This window comes from Oenanthe melanoleuca, chromosome 12, assembly GCF_029582105.1.
Source record: "Oenanthe melanoleuca isolate GR-GAL-2019-014 chromosome 12, OMel1.0, whole genome shotgun sequence".
NCBI classification, from domain to species: domain Eukaryota; kingdom Metazoa; phylum Chordata; class Aves; order Passeriformes; family Muscicapidae; genus Oenanthe; species Oenanthe melanoleuca.
In genome coordinates this window covers 16250615-16270905 of record NC_079346.1, presented here as the reverse complement: position 1 = coordinate 16270905, position 20291 = coordinate 16250615, and the positions used below count along the sequence as shown (strand labels likewise).

Sequence of the window (20291 nt, the reverse complement as noted above, 5' to 3'; positions counted from 1 at the left end):
GGGGGCTCTGCCCAGCCAGCCCAGTGCTGCTCAGCTTCTCCTCCTCCTGCTGCACCAGGCCGGTGATCTCGCTCTGCGAGCTGGAGATGCCGTCAGAGGAGTAGCCGGTGTCGCTGAGGCTCTGGGGGCTGCGGGACAGGTCTGGGGGGTAAGGCTTGCTGCTGTCCTGCAGGCAAGGGAGAACACAGAGTCAGATCTAGGCTGCTGCTCCTACTTCCCCCAGACTGTCTCCTAAGGAGCACACAAAAAGTCTGAATACCACTGGGAGCCAGCCCAGAGCAAAGGCTGGGGGGCACCCTGTGTCCCCCAGTTCAGTGGCATGTCAGCAACTTGTCTGTGCTAACTAAGGCAGGTGAGAGAGTGTGCTGCAAGTAGGGGATGGTACAGCAAATGGCCTCAGGCATAAAGACATTGAGGGACTAATAAATATGTTTAAAAAACTGGGCCCCCAGGCCCCAAGGCACCCTTCAAAAGCAGGGCTGGCCTCAGGATCCTTGCTAGATGGCAGCAGAAATAAACAGCCCCTTTTAATCGGCTTGACAACTAGGCATTGTGGGGGTCAAGTCTCTGAGCCATGGGGACTGTGCCATCACATCCAGCCCCAGTGCTAATGGTATGGCCTGTCACGCTGCCAGCACAGAGGCACCACAGGCCACTTGATTTTGGGGCCTCTTCTCTGGGGGCTGCACTCAGTGAGGAGGGCAGCCATATCCAGCTGGTGGGGATGTGGTAGAACATGCTCCCCATGGGGGGCTCTGCTGGATGCTGTTGGGAGGGTTGCTTGTCGGGAAACACTGTCCTAAGGTAGCCAAATGTTTCCTCAAATTGCTTTGAATTTTTGAAAAGGTGGGATGAAGAGCTTGAAAAACACCCACTGCTGCAACATGGAATGCTGGAAAATTAGTTTTCCATTTGACAACAAATCCCAACTACCCTTATATTATTTTAAAAGAAATCCAAAGGCCAGACATGACCTGAACTATCACATTTTGCCTGAATTGATGTGATCTTAATAAAAAGAAGGCTGCCATGGAGCCTGTGAAGGTCCTTCCCCGTTTGTGGGCACAGCTCCTGATAGAGGCAAAGCTCAGGATGCACCCTAAGGGCTCACCTCCTGCTCCTTTGCCCGCGGCACCTCGGGCAGTGCCTGGCTCTCCTTGCTCTCCGCCTCTGCTTTGGGGGTCACGCTCTTCCCCCTTGCAGCGACGCTCTCAGGAGCTCTGGAAGGCTCCAGGGCAGCTTTGGGCGGAGGCTTTTCCTCTGCCGGCACCGGGGGCTTCTTTTCTGCTGGCGCAGGAGGCTTCTTCTCCGCTGGGGCAGGGCTGGGGGTCCTGCTCTGCTCGGCAGCCCGCAGGCTCCTGGCGGGCGAGGGCTGCTGCTCGGGGGGCGCCGCTGGCTCTGCGGGCGCGGGTGCGGGTGCGGGCGTGGGCGCTCTCTGCTGCTGCCCGGAGCCGGGGGGCTGGTGCCGCGGGGAGCCGCCCGGCGCCGGCTTTGCCGTGGGCAGCGGCATCGGGGCAGGGTCGCCCAGGCTGCCCTCGAGCAGCCGCTGAGTTTGGCAGTTCAAGCACAGCCATTCGTTCTTCTGCAAGAGAATGGAAGGAAAAGTCCTGTTGAAATTCTGGGAGCTTCATCCCCAGCAGGAGTTCTGCTGGTGGGACACCTGGCAATGGTGCAGAGGGCTCGGCTCACCCAAACCAAAGAACCGGCTGTGGACAGGCATGCACATTGCAGGTACCCTGCAAACCATCCACATCCCCACCCTTGTCCAGAACCCAGAGATGTCCAGACAGAGGTACCAGGGCTGTGGCACAGGGATTGCACACTTTCCTCCACAATCCCTCAGCATCACCAGCTCTTTCATTCTTCAGCCCTGTGGTATTTCAGATTTAAGTGAAATTAAACAATCAAAGGCAGATTACTACCGTAGCTTAACACTTCTCAGCCCCATACAGCTCCTCTCTCACTCCGATTTGTTTTCTTTGATACAATAAAGGTTTAATAGCATAATCATAACACTTACAGCTCTTTTTTTCTAGGTTAACAAAAATACTGGGTACACAAGTATGCCAGAATTTCCCAAAGATATTACCCAAAGTACATGCTGTGCAGGAAAAGAACAAGACAATCTCATCTAGTGAAATTCTCAGCAAGAGCTGTCGTTTTATGGCCTGGAAAAAGCAGAGGCAAGCGGGGCTGTGAGTGGCAGAGAGCCTGCAGGGCTGAGGCAGGAGCTCTGCATTAAGAGATCAGAAGCACTTTCCTCCCCTGGGTCGTCCAAGGGCTATTTTTACCCACCCAGGAATGTCCAGGAATAGGGGCCTGACATTTTCTCCCCTTTAGATGTTTCAAATGTTTCAGCATCTTAAATCTTTCCAGTTTTGCTGCTAACAGCACAATATGCTCCAGGTTCTTCTCCCAGACTTCTCCTTTGCTGATCCATGGCTCCCAAAGCTCAGGGTGGCCGACCTCAAGGGACGGCTGGCCCTGAGGAGCTGTCATGCTGTCAGAGAGGTGGTCTTGGTCTTCAGTTGGACCAGCCTGGGGCCATGGCTCTGAGCCAGCCATGTCCCCTGGGGCCCCAGAGGTGATAGTGTGCCTGGAGAAAATGAGGTTCATCAAAATGACATTGAGGAAAAGGCCTCAGGTTGCGCTAGGGGAGGTTTAGATTGAATATTAGGCAAAAATTTCTTCGCTGAAAGGGTTGTAAAGCACTGGAACAGGCTGCCCAGGGAAGCAATGAAGTTACCATCCCTGAAGGGATTTAAAGGATGTGTAGATGTGGTGCTTAGGGACAGAGTTTAGCGATGGGCTTGGCAGTGCTGGGATAACAGCTGGACTCCGTGATCCTAAGGGTCTTTTCCAACCTGCAAAATTCCATTATTCTAATCTACAACTCTAAATCCCATACCTATGTGACAGCAGCACTGTGATAGCCTTGTCATCTGCATCCCAGGAGTCTCCAGGTTATGATGAGATGCTGGAGATGCCTTGCAGCTGGTAGTGGCCAGGAGCAGCAGGGCTTTCTCATGGACACCTCTTCACTGCTGCAGCAATCCAGCCCAGGAGCAGCCATCCAGCCCCACACTCTCCAGGGAGCAGAGAGGCAGAAGGGCTGCTCCTGCAGGAAAGGGGCAGGTGTAAAACATCCTCCCACACCCAGCACCCTGCAGCAGCCCCTGCTCCTCACACAAACATCTTAAGAATACATTAGGGCTTTGGAGGGCCATTAAAAAAATCCCTTTCAGAACAGTAATATTTAATTACTGCTTAATCAAAGAGAAAGTCTAATTAAGGGGCAAGTGCAGCCTATTGTATCTTAATGATTGCATTTGTCTTCTTTTATTTCAGAACTCGTTCCCGTGCCTCTGAATCAGATCTGCTCGCCCCACTCTACTGTGTAATTATTCCAGACTGCAGAAGGAAATGTGATTGTGTGACACAAATTGAAACCATGCTTCATGGAAATACAGGACCTTTCATTTGTTGTTCAGGAATCCCATTTTTCTCTGCCAGAGCTGCCTCCTTGATGCAGGCAGTGAGGGGAGGGCAAGATGCTCAGAGGATGGGTGGGATGTGCTCAGCTCAGCTCCTGCCCATACCTATCTACCACACCATCACACCAGTTCCCAGCATGGTCCTGAAGGAGCTGGAGGAGATCAGCTTGTCTTGAACTACCCAGCCTGCCTCACTCAGATCCTTTACACCCTCCCCCCCGCAACTGGGCATTGTATATCCTCATGATGTCCCAATCCAGACTTTGGTGACTGGGGAGCTCTGCATATGTGATGGGCACAACTGCTTTTGCCCTTGGAGGGAAAAATTCAAGCCCTGAAAGACCATGGAAGGCCAACACTGGCCACCAGATACCAACTGCAGATGCTGAGTGCCAATCAGGTCCCATTCAAGGAGCCCAAGGAGAGGCAGGTGTCACTGCTGGTGTGATCTCATCAGCACAACGCTTAGGGCTCCTCCACAACCACACAGTACTAATATATTCCATGGGCATGCCCTTCCCTGGAAGTGTTCATGATCAGGGATGGGGCTTTGAGCAGCCTGGTCTGGTGGAAGGTACCCCTGCCAATGGCAGAGGGGTTGGAATGAGATGAAGGTCCCTTCCAATCCAAACTGTTCTATGATTCTATGATCTGATGTCCCTGCAGGTTGGTCTGAGGCTTCTCCCTGAGATTCCTCCCAGCTGTGGCTCTGCAGCCATTCCTCTTGGCAGCTGCTCCAGTTTGAGCAGCTCACTCTGCCATCCTGCTCTTGTAGATGTGACAGCTCGACTCTTCATGGGACCACACTAGGAAGTGGATAAGGGAACAACCTCTGTTAAAAATAGCTCCGCCAAAAAGATTGTGGAGCTCCACTCTAAAATGCCCCTCATCTTTCAAAGCAGGCAGGAAGGCCTGGGTACAGTGGGATGACAGGAAGAAAAGAGGGGCAGGCAGAGAGGCTCTGTGGGCTTTGCCAGCTGTGAGAGATGCCAGCCAAGCCCTAGAGACAGTCAAATTGAGAGACTGGCATATGCTGAGTTTGCATTTTCTCTTACTGGCTTTTCCTTCAGCACATCAGGGGTCTTGCATGCTGAAGAGACCCTGCTGACAGTCCTGCACTCTGCACTTCAATCTGAGCCCTGGTGGAAAATCACTGTGAGGTTATAGCAGGAAAGTAGCAAAGGGATTTTTCCTGAGCTGTGTGAGAGCCCCATCCCTGTCACAGCCAGTGCCACGTGGAGCTGTGTGTGAGCACAGACCGTGCTGCTGCAGCCAGCACAGCATTTGCCATCACAGCTTGCACTGGCTGCAGTGAGTGCTCCAGCAGCAGCAGCTGTGAGCTGCCCAGCTCCCACACGCACGTGAGGGACAGAGAAATCCTGCCCACAGCAGCTGTGGGAAGGTGGAAGCAAGCAAAGCTGCCCGTGCCAGTGGGATGCCTTCCATTCATTCTGAGCTCTTGGTTCCATCTTTAAGAGATTTCTGCAGCCCCATCCACCCCAGCACTGACACCTGGGGGCTAAATCCCAGAGGGTCTGTGAGGATGCTGAAGCTGTGGCACCTCCCAGCCTTGTGCCAGTGCCCCACGCTCTGCTGGTGACAGATGATCCGTCCCTCTCCCGCAGCGTTATCAGCTCGGTGTTTGGTTATCCCACAGCACCTCTGCTCCCTCTCAGAGGCACTAGCTCTGAAGCAGCTTCCTCCTCCATATAACCTGGCCTCAGGCATTTCCCAGAGAACACAGCCAAGGGGATTAAGCTGCCCCTGAGAAAAATGCAAACAGTGGAGGAGTGGCTGCTTTGCTAACAGCTTGTAAATCCCCACTGAGATTAACCGGATCCCACAAAGATAATAATAATTAGGATGTATTTAGTGCTTTACATGTCCAAACCTTTGCCAGGATGCCCAGGCAGCTAGGGTGCCCCTCGTTGGCATGGAAAGTGACTAAGGAGCTTATGGCAATGGCACGGCAGCTTCTGTCTGAGTCTCCACACTTAAAGATGCTGGAAACCTTGGCCTTGATCAGGATGGGGATGGGGCCTTGCTTGGAACTGAGGTTTGCTGCCTCAGAACCACTGTGGTGGTGGGCATGGGGGGTTTAACCATGTGGAGCACATGGTTATGGGAGCTGGAGCTGATGAAGGCTGTGGCACACGGAAGATGAACAACACTACTGGGATGCAGAGCGGGCTCCAGGCGGAGGAAAGCATCAATAATTGAGAAGAGGGATGAAACCAAAGTGCACCTGAGATGCCACCTGAAATGAAAAGGTGCTGGCATGGCAGAGCACACTGGAACACAGCCAGCTAGAGGCGGGGGGATAAGGCTGCTGGGGGCTGCCCAGGCCAGCTGGTTATCAGCTTACAGCTTTTGAGGGCCACTGCCCTGATTCCTCAGGCTCTCTGCTTTCCTTGCCTCCAAAGAACTGGGATTTGCAGAAGAGTAACAGAAAAAGCAGGTTTCTGGAGAGACAATCAGTGCTGGTGGGGTCACAAGAGGCAGGACAGATCTCTGGGTGCAGGACATGAGGGACTGAGGGAAGGCAGAAGGTTTAAGATATTGTTTCTAAGCAGGAATGACCATGCCAGTTTTTGTGCCAGGGGCATCCGGGGCTGCTGGATTTGGCCACAATTCCTGCTGGCTCTGCTGAAGGGCAGTGAGTGTTGTGCCCATGGCTGCCCGTGCTCCCTCCTGGGGGATAGGGGGGCTCAGCAGTGAGGGCTGCAGGGATTGGTGTGCCCAGCCTCCCCAGAGCTCCAGAGCTGGCTGGCAAGTGGCCACAGCCACGCTCGCCAACCTCCACCGGGTCTTACCCTGCAATTGTTTTAATTTACTAACAGGCGACAACAAAACTGTAATTAACTGAAATAGAAGTCTTCCTGCATAATTCTGGTCAACGTTACCACTTGGCAAGTTAATTAAATGCTGAATTCCCCCTGCGCCGCTGGGTTTTTTTAATGATGGAGCCAGAGAGCTTCAGCATCACAGTTAAACACGAATCCTCTGCTCCGTGACTTGGAGGTCTGAGGGGCTTGGTGGGAGCCACTGGTGCCAGAAGCTTCCCAGTTAGCTGCTGGTTACCAGTCCCACCATCCCCATCAGCCCCCAGGCCCCTTGGCTCAACCTCTCCAGTGCCTGGAAGATGCTCAGCCACAGTCTTTATCCCCACACAAACTGCTCCCCACAATCTCACCCCTGGGACTCTGCCCAGTTACTTTTGCTCTACAGCATTATTTTCCACAATCAAAACAGTATCTATTAAAATACTGGGACAAAAATCTGTACAAAGTAAGATAAGCAGCATGAGGAACAAGTATCTTGCAAGCCAGATCTCATATCCCAGCATTAAATGCAGTGAATCTCACCAGAATATTTCATTTATTTGCTGACAAGTACTGTGCAGGGCTCATCACTGTGACAGATGGATGCCTGGAAAATATGGAAAACACTTCTGGTATCTGAATCAAGATCCAAATTAACAAGAACCTCATAAAATCACTTCCCAAGCCCTTTTCTCAGGAAGCAGGCTAGCAGGAAAACTCCCTTTAGGAGGGCTCCTGACAACCAGACACCTTCCACACACCCTGCCACAGCAGAAATGGGGGCATCTCACCGTGTGATCCCAGTTCCCTAACACTCTGCATCCTTGTGCTAAGAACACTACAGCTCTGTCTGTGCTGTGCATGGTTTTTAGCAGTGTTAAAGAAAAGGGACTAAGTCATGCTTGACCACTGTCTGCCAGGGCTGTTTCAGACCCACCTCAGGCAATGCTGGGGGTCTGGCTGGCAGCTTCCCCACCTTCTAAGTGCTCCTGTGCACTTCCCTGTGTCAGCTCTCTTGGCCAGCAGCCTCCCCAGGCAATTCTGGTGCTCACTTATTTCAGATGCCAATGCCCAAGCACAGGCTGATGCTCAGTCCCCCTTAGATTCTGCCCATTCTCCCAGCTGAACTATCCAGAGCCCCTCCAAATCCCCCCCTACACCTCTGCCAAGCACCTTTCACTGAGCTGCCACAGTTTTGGGATGCAGGGTGGGGGGGAGGTGTCTGTGCTGACCAGTGCCAAAGGCTCTTCCCTGGGATTCTTGATTACAGAGGGGAGGATGCAGAACAAAATCTGACCAGGGCACATTCACAAAGGATTCTTTGAACAATCACATGCCATCAACAGACAGCCACAGGCCTGGTTTTACCTCTGGCCCAGCCCTTATCTCTCCTAGGAGGCTGAAGCAGCGATGGGATTTGAAAGGAGGACAAGGAAACAAAACGTGCGCTGTGACAGCAGAAGCACCAGAGATCAGGGGGAGAGATGGAGCACACACAGGAGGGGCTTGTGGGATCTGTATCTGTGGTGGGAACACACCAGAGGGAATTCAGGTGCCCCAGTAGCAGGAAGGGATTGAGACCAAGGGAAACTGGGGGCAGTATGCAGACAGGGGCACCTGTGGGGAGAGCATGGTTGTGTATCCCACATCACCACTGGCAACCACCTCCAGGGCAGAAAGTGTGGGGTACTTTATTACCCTGATGGTGCCTTTTCTGCTCTAAAACTGATGCCTGGAAAGGCTGACCTGGAACAGAGACTAAACAAAGCAAAAGGAATAAAATAGGTATTTATTGAAAGGGTACACCTTGGGCAGTGCTAGAGCCTGGATGGGGCTACATCTAAGTCTAATCCAACATGGACTGTGGTCATGAGTTTTATACTTTTATAAGTTTTAGTTCACCTACACACTGGAGTTAATTGCCCAACCACAGCTTCAGGCCATGAAGTCTCAGCCCCCTGGCCTGCCTCTTTCCCTTTGCTGATTATACTTTTTGGGTAAAGTTGTCCTTGATTCTCTAGCTGGGAAGGGACTGCCTTGTCCAATTACCCTGTGAAGAGAACTTACCAACACCTAACATGCAGTTTCAGAGTTACATACCAAGGAACAGAGAGTCTGAAAAATATAAAAGCTAAAACCTGAGGCATCAAAACCCCCTAAAAAAATCCCACTCAAGCTAGATGCAGAATTGTCTGCATGTGTGCTTGCTATCTGCAGCGCTGCTTCTGAAGCTTACCATGTGTGTAGATACACATATATATAGAATCTGTAAACAAAAAAGGAGGACTAAATGGAGCTCCCAAACAGTCAGCAGAGCAGGTTATGTGTCTCAGGAGCCCAGTGGCCACACACTGATGCCTGCCAGGCTGGGGGAGCAAGTGGAGCTCCCCACTCATCCTTCCCCCTGCCTGGCCCCCTCTCCCAAAGAGTGGAACACCACTCCAGCGTCAGGCCACGGGCTCCCAAGTGCATCTGCAGGGAAAGGCGGAGAGGGGACTGCACACACCTCGGGCAGCTCAGTCTCCCCAGCTGTCAACTGCTGCACACTAATTGATTTCATTACCGTCAACTGGGCAAGTTTTAGCACAACCCCGGGCTTGCAGATCAGCCCCCCTGAAAGCCACCACAGTTATTTCAATCCCTTGCTATATATAGTGTTTGACTAAGCCACCCAGTGATGTTTTCCAGCAACAGACTATTCTTATCTGTTCCTGTGGCCTGTCTCAGGCTGATGGAGCTGATGGTCCCTCCCCAGCTCTATTTTAAATGTGTGTGATGTATTGATGGCCTTCACACTGCAATAATGGGATTCAAAGCAGCACAGGGTAATGAGCTCTGCCTCACAGGGCTTGTTTTCTGCCTCCCATCTGCTCCACTTCATGCCTTCTCTGTGCTGGGACCTCTCTCAGGTGGAAAATAGACACAGAAAGAGGATGGAAGAAGTTGCATACAAAGGCTGAGCACTGTTGTCAGCATGTTGGAAGGGAAGGACATGGACAGAGGCATCTCCCAGCCCCATGACAGCTGCAGGGAAGATAGTGTGTTGCACCAGTACTCCCTCTCCTCCCCACATCTACCCTGGGGACCTGGAGCAGGAGCAGGGTGTCAGCTCCACAATCCATCCCCCTTACTGGTGCCATGGAAAGGGGAAGGCAAGTAGAGATGGGCAGCCAGACAACAGCCAGGTGCCGAAGTGACCATCTCAGTCCTGCTCCTTGTCTCTGCCCTCCCCTTGCATGTCTCATCCCAGGGATTATGCTGCCTGCTCCTCACTGCAGCAGGGAAGCACTAGCCCTTCATGGCAGAGCCCAAGGGTCAGCAGAGCAGCTCCCATGGGGCTCACAGCCTCCCACCCTGCAGCTCAACACTCCACATAGCCAGCAGAGGATTATTCCAGCTGAAAGCCTTTGACTGATGAGTAATAGCAACGCTACCCTGCGCTGGCCTTCGAGGAATAGCTGTGCTCTTGCCAAGTCCAGCTTATTGCACTGCAGCACCGATGGCCGGGCTGGGGAACGCCCCCACACCGAGGGGAAAGTGTCACAAGGCCCTGGGAGAGCTGCAGGTGGGGCTGTCACCACCCTGATCAGCCTGCACCTCCTTGCCCAGCTGCAAACCCCCCTGGCTGTGACCTTGTTTCAGGGCATCCCATCCTGGGCAGTACCTCCTGTGGCAGAAGTGGAAGTGGAATCATAGAATTATGGAATTGTTTACGTTGGAAAAGAGCTCTAAGATTGAGTGGAATTGTTACCCCAGCACTGCCAAGACCACCACTGTCTTGGTTTGAAAGACAGGTGTTTGTTAAGGAAGGAGAAGCCTTTCTTGATATGGAAAAGATAAACTCTTGCCTTCCAAATTATTACAATTTTGAAATTAAGGAGCTTTTAGGTAAAGATATGGGAATAGGAATAACAGTTCTTTATTAGGAAAACTAAAATAAAAATAAGTAATACAAAAAGCCAAAACACTGCCAGAGTCGGAGTACAACCTGACACTGTTGGTCAGGGTGTTGGTAGCAATCTGATTAAATGGTAGTTACAGTGTTTTTGGAGTGATAGATGTGGTTCTGTTGAAGCAATGATTTTGGAAAAGGGTGTAGTTTTCCTCTGAAGGTCTAGTGGTGATAGACTTGGTCTTCCTCTGGGAATCTACTGGAAAAAGGCTGCCTTGGTGTCAAATCTTAGATTTTATCTAGGCAGGAAATGCTTGGCTCCTCCCCCTGGGTGGAGCATCTCTCAATGGGATGATGTAATTTTATCAGTCATACAGTGGGACTTAATAGCCTATTGACAGAAGATATCTTTTTGAATAAAGGATAGGTGGTGGAAGAGATAAAGAAAACTGCTCTACCTGGTTCTAACACCTGTCCCATTAACAGAGGATTTCCCCCCCGGAGTTATAAGGGATGGGTCATGGAAGAGATAAAGAGCACTGCTCCACTTGGTTTCAACAGATGGTGATAGAATACACACTTCTTGTTCCATCTTGCATTGCAACCTAAGACAACCACTAACCCATATCCCAAGTGCCACATTTGCATGTGGCACCTTTTAAATCCTCCCAAGGGTGGTGATTCCACCACTTCATTGGGAAGCCTGCTTGACAAACTTCCGGCCAAGACCTTCCCTAGCACAACTTGAGACTGTTTCCATTTCCTAGCCCTTGTTACTTGGGAAAAGAGACCAACTCCTGGCTACAATGTCAGGTAGCTGTAGAGAGTTGAAGTTTTCTCCAGGCTGAGCCTCTCCAGCTCCCTCAGCTGCTCCTCAAAGGACTTTGCTGCAGACCCTTCCCCTGCCCCGCTGCCCACTGCAGTAAATGGATGGACTTTTTGGGGTGCTGACCTGTGGACAGGTATCCTGCTCTGCTATTCCCTGAGCTGTGCCAGGGCTCCCAGCAAGGGTCCTTCCCAAATCTGGCTTGACAGAAATTGAGGAAAATGCCACCAACTTTTCCAAGTTATCAGGAACTACGGTGTTAATCAAGCTCAGACCACTTTTTGATATTCTTATTTCACTGTTGAACCCAAACAATTTTATTCCACAAAACTGGGAAAGCAGCTCACCTTGACTGACCCAAAAGCCAAGGGGCCAGCTGGATAACCTGTTTGGGATATCTGGCTGAATAAAGCCCTGGCTCTGGCATGTAGCTGAAGCCCCCACAGCCAGCAACTCCCAGCATCTCCCACCCTGGAAGCATCATCTCACCACCTGCATCCCTGTGCGGCCGTAGCCACAGCCAGGCTCCCCCCTGCTCATCCCTGCCCATCTTCCATCCCCTCCAAAATTAGGGCAGCTGCTGCGGCAGGAAGCACCTTCTGTATTTTTGGAGCTTTAAAAAAAAGAAAAAAAGAAAAAAGAATCCTTTTTGAATGGCAAGAATGTTTCTAAGTCAAAGGATTTAAACTATTTTGCAATCAAGGAAGCGTATTTCCAAACGAGCCAAAGGCGAGAGCCTGGGTGCTGTGTGGGCTGTGTGAAGGGGCTGCTAAAAAAGGGTACACAGCTGTCCAAAATTTGGAAAGTGGTGCTTTTGCAGATTATATATAGACATTCCTCCCCACTCAACATATTTCCTTCCAGTTCATTAGATTAAAAAAAAATAAAAATTAAAAATCAGTAGGATATTGAGGAGAGAGCACTTTGATGCTTTTGGTCTGTCTAAAAGCCATGGGAGCAATTTCCAGGGCTGTGGGCTGTGCATTGCCCCTGGGAATGGCCTGCTGTGCAGCAGTGTCACTGCCATGCTCCTGCACTAACACAGACATCCAGCAATAAACCTTTGGGAATGGGAAGCAGAGGTGCCACCTCCCAGCAGGGCAGTGGTGCTGGAGATAGACATGGGTTTATCTGGATGTGCTCCTGTTTTTTCTTGGCCATTGGCTACCACCACACATTTTCTGCTGCCTTGACCCATTACCTGATGTTTCCTTCTGCAATGAGCATGTGGAGATAAAACTGCCCCTGGCCTGGGATGGACTCAAGGGGGAGCATTTTTCCAGAGAAGTGGGAGAAAAGTCATGCCCAGGCTGGACAGCTGGAAGTGCAATGATGGGAGGTGACATGAGAGCACATGCTGAGTATATAAGAAAAAGAAAAATAGAAGGAACAAGAGAGGAAATCTGATGCTGAAAGCACTTTCCGTTTTCTTTTTCACTGAGCCTTACTATTTCTCTCTGTTTCATCTCAGAGAAAGAGCTAAATTAACTACCAGCTCAGTTCCAAAAGACTGGATCCAAATGGATGAAGTATTAAGAAAATTTTCTGTTCACAATAAAATCCAGGCAATGGTATTAAAGCAGCAGAGGGTTTGGTCTGGTTTTCACAGATTAGCTATGGCTGTCCCAAGGAGGGCAAGCTCTAATTTCCCCATTTTGCTCCAACATGATGTTTATAGAGCTGTTTGGATCATTCCCAGTCATTGCAGAACAGACTGGGATGACCATCCTCTAACCATGTAGAAGAGAATGAATGCAGCTCTTGTTGCTACCATGCCCAAGCTCCCTGTCCCTTCTCACCCACACACAGACCAGTTGTTCCCAGTGCACCCTCCCTGAGGACTCTGCTGGGCTCCTGCTCTGGCACACCCACTGAGGAGCTGTATCTTCTCAGCAAGCTCCAGTGCCACCCAGCACAGCTCCCCCTGCAGCACCCAAACCCACGAGCACTGAGCCAGGAGTCTGCTCTCCCCCAGTGATAAAGAAGCAATATATTGTTCATTTTTGTCTGATTCGATCTGGCCATGCATTGTAATTTACTCTGTGATCAGGTACTCCTTAACAAGATTTATCAGCCTGCCAACCAGCCTTATCTTTAACAGTGCCCATTATCAGGATGTATTTCTCAGCCAAGGTTAGCAGCAGCAGGAGCATCTCTGAACACCAGCTGCATGATAATAACCCCACAATAATGCCCAGGAGATGTGAAGCTGGTCCAGTAGAGCCCATATCCAGTCACCATGGACCCCACTGCCATTGAAGCAGGTGTGGTGTAGGTACAAGGTGTTCCTCGTGGCTATTGCACACGTTTGACACAGTAACTGTGACTCCTCAGGAGCCATTTGGAACCCACATGCAGAAGATTTCAAGTCTGCAGCAAAAAAACATGCCTGCTAAGGGAAACCTGGCCAACTCTGCAGAAAACAAATACATTACTCTATGTGTTTTTCCAACAGAATGGAAGAAAATCCAAGAAAAGCTAAGTTTATCAGAGGAGTCTTATTTAACTAAAACCCTTTTTTCATAGGCACTAGTGTTGACTAAAATATCCAGCCATACAACTAGTAATTTGCTGCATCTGATAAAAGCAGATTCAAGCTGTCTGATTGCTCTGTTTTAAATTGCAGAGAGCCCCAAGTGTCTATCAGAAACTCATTTCCAAACCAGAAGAAAATCAGCATCTTGGGAAGCTTCAGCTTCCTCTCCCTAGGAGCTGCTGAGTCCCCTGTCCCCTCAGCCCAAAGCACTCCAGCAGCAGCAGTAAAATGGGTTTGAACCTCTTTCATGATCACAAGGGATCATTTTCAAAGCAGGCTGGGGAGTTATCAGTGGTATGGCTTGGAAGCCGAGGACATCACAAATTATGTCCTGCAGTACCTGAACATAAAACTTTCCAAACTTTAAAAATAGTTATATTTTTTATTTAATCCTAAGAAACAACCCTATGTTGGCAGGGACCAAAACCCCCATGTGGAGGTGGCTGAGGGTACTCAAGGCTGTACTGCTAAGAGCCACCAAATCCCTCTCCCCATGCTCCTTCCATGGGAAGCAGATGCACCAGAGGAGGAGATACCTGCATCCATGATTTCCTCCCTGAAATGCACGTATGCCTGGAGGACTGGATGCTTTGGTTTCTGTGGGCAGTGCTGCTTGACCACATTAAATGACTGCTGCTTCAAAAAAGCCCACGCACCCCGCTCCAGGCTTCAGGGCTGTGAGTCCTAATTCCAGCAGCAGAAATATTTTAATTAAATGAACTACCTTTATGGAATAAATCAAGCGATAAGCTTGAAAAATTAACTCCCCTAATCTTTCATGCTGCTGTGCAGGTCAATAAACTATTACACTAAAAGGCTGGGAAACATTATAGAAACATGACTTGTTACAATGGAGATGGATGAGCCATTTTACTTCCCAAATTATACACAGCAGCATCTTCCCACACTCCTGCTTTGCACACCCTGTCCCATCCCCTCCCCTGCTGCCCATGGCAGAGCTGGAGTGGCAGGGCCAGCATCTCCCACCTGCTTGGGGTACAGTTCCCAACCATCCTCTCTCCAGGAACACATCCCCCGTCCTGTCCTCAACTTGAGTGTTTCCTGACTCCTCACAGCCCACATTTTTGGGCAATTTGATGGAGCCAGGAATCATGAGCTGCCTACAGAGGGTTAATGTGTCTTGGTGGGGCCAATTCAATTTTTTCATCATCTTCAGAACTTTTTTTAAACTTAAGATTCTTTTGAAAACCACCTCATTTTAACTTAAATTTATGTTAGGAATAGCTGATAGCCCCCCAGGTGGCACGTGGTGATCTGATGGTGACCCTGACCTGGATGGATGCTCCCACCAGCAGTGCCCAGTCTCTCTGGAGCCAGGAGGTAGGAACTGCTGGGGTGGAAGAGCTGCAATTTTCCATCTCAAGAGTAAATGCAGCAAGAATAAAGCTGAGAAGCCAAATGGAAATGAAATGGTGAAGTTCACATAAAATGGTTGCTTTGGAAAAAAAAAATTAGAAAATCGTATGAATCACATGTTTACTCAATTTAATATGATCTGTAAAGGCATTTCCTTCCCCAGCTGCCCTTTCTGCAGACAGACAAATGCCTGTGGGACTTTGTGGCTCCTGAAGCCACAAGAGGAACCACCTCACATAAACCCTTTAAATAATTTAAGAAGCTCCACTTTAAGAGTAGTTCAGGGCCACTGCAGAAACCTGCTCCTCTAAAGGCTGGCAACACTCCCCTGACTTTCAGCCTAAAGAAAAACCCAGATTTGTTAAAAATACTTCTGCCTAGCTCTAGTTTGCTCCTCTTCTCCTCATGTCCTATTTGCTCTCAGCAAACAGATGACTGTTGGTCATACTTAACAGTTCTGAGTAAAGCAGGGAATTATGTAAAGAGGGGAATTTCACAGCTCCTTCGCAGCCCCGGGTGCGGGTGTTTGTTCCCAGCAGCCAGTGGGACCTGCTGCTGCAGCTCCCTCACTCAGCCATGCCCATCCCGAGCACCCAGCTCCAGAGCCTGGACCCTGCCCTGCTCCAGCAGAGCCCACATCTGCAGAGCTATGGCAAACCCACACCACAGGTCCTGTCCTCAGACCCACATCCACACTTTGTGGGGTTATTCCCAAACCAAATACCTCATTTCTTTGCCAAACTAGGGTTGCTTTTCTTTTTCTTTGAGAATATTTTGTCTCCGAGTCAACCAAACCCCTCTGAAATCAATGCTTACTGCTTCAACAGGCTTGGGAACCAGCTGCTCTTTGAGCTCCAAACAATTAAAATATCCTAACAAAAAAAAAGAAAAAGCCCTAAACAGCCCTTCGTGTCAGAGCTCAAAGACTGCTACTTATCTCCCACTATGGCACAAATAATGGCCAAAGGCTGCTAGCTGTGGCATGGAACAATACAAAGCATTCAGTGATCCCATTTGAAAATCCCAAAACAGATCTCTCAAATTAAGAAATCTCTCTTGTCACTCCCAACCCCACCTTTCTTCTTGGTTTTGAGTTGTGAGAAACACACAAGCAGATGAAGGACTGTGCTCTGCCATGTGTTAGGACACAGTGATTCCCACCCTGTCCTGGGTATTCACATTTTTGCTGCAAAGAGGCCCCCAGAAAATCTGCCTTTGAGGCTTTTATTCATTCCAGGGAAAAGGGTGGTGGAGGTGGTCCTATATCTATCTCCTTACAGTAACTCCTCCACAAGGAAAGCACTGGAGAGGGCATCAAGGGATGAGAGCAGCATGAAGGACTTGGGCCGTTCTCCAGAGACTTAAGATCTCCTAATGTAGGGTTTATTTCACTTAAACTATCTAAAATTTGGGCATCCAGTCTCAGCAAGTCACCATCTGCCCCAGGTGGGATATGAGCATCTCCAGGATGAGAAGCCAAACCCCTTGCAGGGCATCACCCTGGGTGGGTACCACTCTTTCCATCAGCTTGGAGAGACAAACCTGAAACTGGGGCAGGGAGGAGGGCAGACAAACCCTCCCCTCCCATTCCCAAAGGCCATGGCATGCCCAGCAGAGGGTCCCTGTGCCCAGCAGCCTGGGCAGAGCAGAGGCTCCCTGAGCACAGCTCACCCGCAGCACGCTGCCTTATTTTAGCAGGCAGAGCAGATGGCAGTGGGAAGATGAGGAGGCAAAGCAGCAGTGAAGAGAACACTTTGGAAATAAAGCCCCATGCTCTGCTGAGAGGGTCTGGTGCATTTTGATGGTTGTAGCCAGAAAGAGCTTTGAGGCAGCTCAAGGGTTTGCTGGTGGGGGACCTATAGCCATAGAGAAAAGAGACAGGGAAAAGCCTGCCCTGGTTCCCAAGTACTGCTTGGCACACACAGGGACAGCTGGCGCTGGCTCAGCATGGCCTCAGTGAGGCAGAAACAGAACTGAAATAATCCTCAGCAAAGTAAGCAGAGCCCTTGCAGAGGCTTCCAGCCCTGGCAAAAGAGTGCTTGGGCTCTACCAGCTCCTGTCCACGGGGCTGGGGGGAGCAGGGACTGCTCCCTTCCCTGGTGTCACCATGGATTTCTGCATGACTGAGCCTGAACATCTCTCAGGGATCTTCCCTGCCTGAAACAGGGACAGCAGCACACAGGGACCAGTCCAGCACCAAGCCTGGGCTGCAGGGTGTGCTGGGGAAGATGGTTTACTCACACCTACCCTGTGCCACCTGCCTGCACAGCCCCCCTCCGCCCCAAAGGCTGAGCCCCACAGCACGGCTGATGGGATGCTCAGAGACTCCATCCACATGGGACAAGAGCTGTGACAGCCCAGCTTCCTCCCGTCCCCTTTACCTGGTTCCACACCACTGTGACCAGCAGGATAAAGCACAGCAGTAAGCACGGCCCTGTCCTCCAGATCCCTGCACCTCCACTTTGCTCTCCAACACATAAAATGTAACTACAGCAGCCGCACCTTTCAAATTGTTTCTCTTTCGAAAACCCCAGAAAGTTGTTTAAGTTGTAAAGTATTACCTGGGGCTTTCACATCAGATTCTTAATTAGCTGAAACGATTTGCTTTGTTGGGGAATCGTTTCCAGGAGCTCCTAAAGGGATTTAAAATCAGCTCTAGGAACAGCCTTAGAAGGGAAATGCACTTCAGCTGGGCAGCAAGTCCAGCACTGGGCTACACGTCTTCCCATCCCCACCCCAGCAAATTCCATTCTGCCACACAAAGAATTGAAGCAATTTTCAAGAAAAAGTTTGATATTCCCTTCTGCAGATGCAGGAGGCTCCCCTGGCTGAACTTCTCAAGCTGCTATTCTCAGGCTGGGGGCACATTTAATTCCTGGATTCCTGGCATTGCCCTCGTTGGGAATTCCAGCTCCCTGCTGCTCTCAGTGCACCTGTGTTTGGCTGTGACTGCATCATGACTATAAACCAACCACCATTCAGTTTACAACCAACCATTTAACAACCCAAAAGAAGGATGCTTTTTTCAAAGAGAAGGTGCCAGCATTCCTGTTAATGGGCTGCTTACTTATAACACCTCATTTTGTGTACTGCCTAGAAGATCTCACTTCTCTAGGTGCCATTTCAAGCAACATATTTAGAAACTCTTGGCAAAGTACAAAGTAAAAAATAGTTTTGGATGTCCTTTTGCCAGAGGGCAGGCACATGAGCTCCTGCTCAGGTTCCTGAGGGTGTGGCGACGCTCCCTCTTTGTGTCCCATTTCTTATCCATTTTCTTTTGCCCAGTCAGAATTGTCTTTAAAATTTGAGGGGATTTAAAATTAATATTAATTGTGTTGCAGAGCAGCAACTTGCAGATGGAACCCCCTATCATCACCCTCAATGCTGGAAGTGATCAGACCCAAGCAGACCCTCTGGGAGATGACAGAATCCTAGAATGGTTTGGGTTGGAAGGGACATTCAAGATCATCTAGTTCCAACCCCCCTTCCACTAGACCAGATTAGTCCATGCCCCATCCAGACTGTCTGGAACACTTCCAGGGATAGGGCATCCAGAGCTTCTCTGGACAACCTGTGCCAGGGCTTCACCATCCTCCCAGCAGAGAAAAATTCAGTTTGCACTGGAGCAATCAATGTCCTTAGCAAGCAAAAAAGCCCCTGGAGACATTCCAGCCCTTGCTGGCCCAGCCTCTGGCACTCTCCTTAGCTTTGTCAGTTATCAAGGGACATTTCCTAAAAACTCCCCGTTTGCCCAGGGAATGATCACACATTTGATGGAGCATTTTATCCCCTGGTGGCTTCTAAATAATGCCTATGCTTTCTAAATATTGCAGAGTGAACACACAAAGAAAAGCAGAAGCCCAAGCTCTGGAAAAGCCTTTCCACTTGCTCACAGGAGCAGGAAAGGGATAAAAATCAAAGAAGAAAAGGAGTGCAATCATTGCTGGATCAAGCATAAGCATCTCTGTTAATGCCCTGGCTTACAATTACAATCACTTAGGTTAATAATGGCACCTCCTGGCTAGTCCCTCCTACACTCCCAATCCTTGGAAAGGAGCTACTTGGCAGCTTTATGTGAAGAAAGAGACTGTGGAAGCATCAGGGTTTTGAAGGAATCCTGCCTCACCACCAAGGAAGCTGCAGCATGGCTTCTGTCTGCCCAGTGCAGCAGCTGCTCTTAGGCACAAAAAAATAAGGACACATAGGAAAATGAAGCTGTTTCAGATTAAATGACAGGGGCAGGGATGATGAACTGTGCTGAATGGGTTGACTGAGGGCTGGGAAATGAACAGGGAGTAGAAAATGGAGGGACATGTAATTCCTTCTGCTCCGTGGAGAAAATGCAGATGGAAGAAGCCAGGGTTCCTAAGGCCCTGTGACAAGGCTTTTAGGCAGATAAGGGGCATAAGAACCCCCTGGAGGGGGTCAAAGTGCCTGTAAAATTTTGGTACCCAACTCCTCCTCATGCCAGAATGAGGGTCCCCAGAAGCCATGCAAAAATTTCCTCTGGGAGAACAGAAAATTAGTATAAATAAACCCACTTCCAGCATCTGTGGCTTTGCCACCCAGAACCTGCCCTAGGGTGCCACATGGGGACCCACCTTCTGTGAGGGTCTCACACCTCCAGAAGACAAACCGTCCCTGTGAAAAATTTTCCTGTCAACTTACACAGCAAATGTCAACCAAAAAGACATTCAATCATGTGTTTGCACTCAGTCCCTGATCCCTGTGACAGAAAAATCATTGGAAAGGTGGCTGTGAGGTGGCCACAGGCCACACTAATAGCTCCACCACCAAGACTGAAAACCAGCCTGGGTAATGTAAGAATGAAACATTGCTCAAAATATCCATTCAGAGACCTTCCCAGGCTCAGAGCATCAGCATGTTTCAAAGAATGAGCTTGCTTTCATTTTCTATTTCACTTTGGTGTTTATTTTTGCTTCAGGCTGGTGCCATCCACCTTTCCCAGCTCATGAGCTCAGGAACCAGGCCAGGAGGAGGAGGAAGGAGCAGCTCCTTAGTGCACCTCCCTGGTCCATTCAGCTTTGTGCCTTTTCACATGCTGTGAGGTTTTATGCTTTGAAATAAGAGGCTGAAGTGCCCTGGCTGGCTGTGCTTGCTCCTTGCTGCTGCCTGGCAGAGGATGCTGCATGCAGGGAATGCTGCACTGGAGCCTGGGTGAGTCCTGAGCACTGCAGCACTGCAGAACCCCAATTCCCCTGGCAACATTAATTATACAAGGCCTCCTCTCCACCACAGAGGAAGGCTTTGTTTCACAGGAGAACAGTTTATGCTGCAAAGCAAGGAAACTTGAGGAGAGGGATGATGGTGAGGGCTCAGCTCC

The 20291-nt window shown here is 49.9% G+C and overlaps 1 protein-coding gene across 1 annotated transcript in view; it reads right to left on the bottom strand.

Annotated features, from left to right (window-relative positions):
* Positions 1–20291, bottom strand: part of BSN (bassoon presynaptic cytomatrix protein) — an 86753-nt gene that overhangs the window by 12557 nt on the left and 53905 nt on the right. The window contains 2 exon segments of the mRNA XM_056501728.1: positions 1–166; positions 1112–1582. Of these exon segments, the coding sequence (XP_056357703.1) occupies positions 1–166; positions 1112–1582 (637 nt within the window).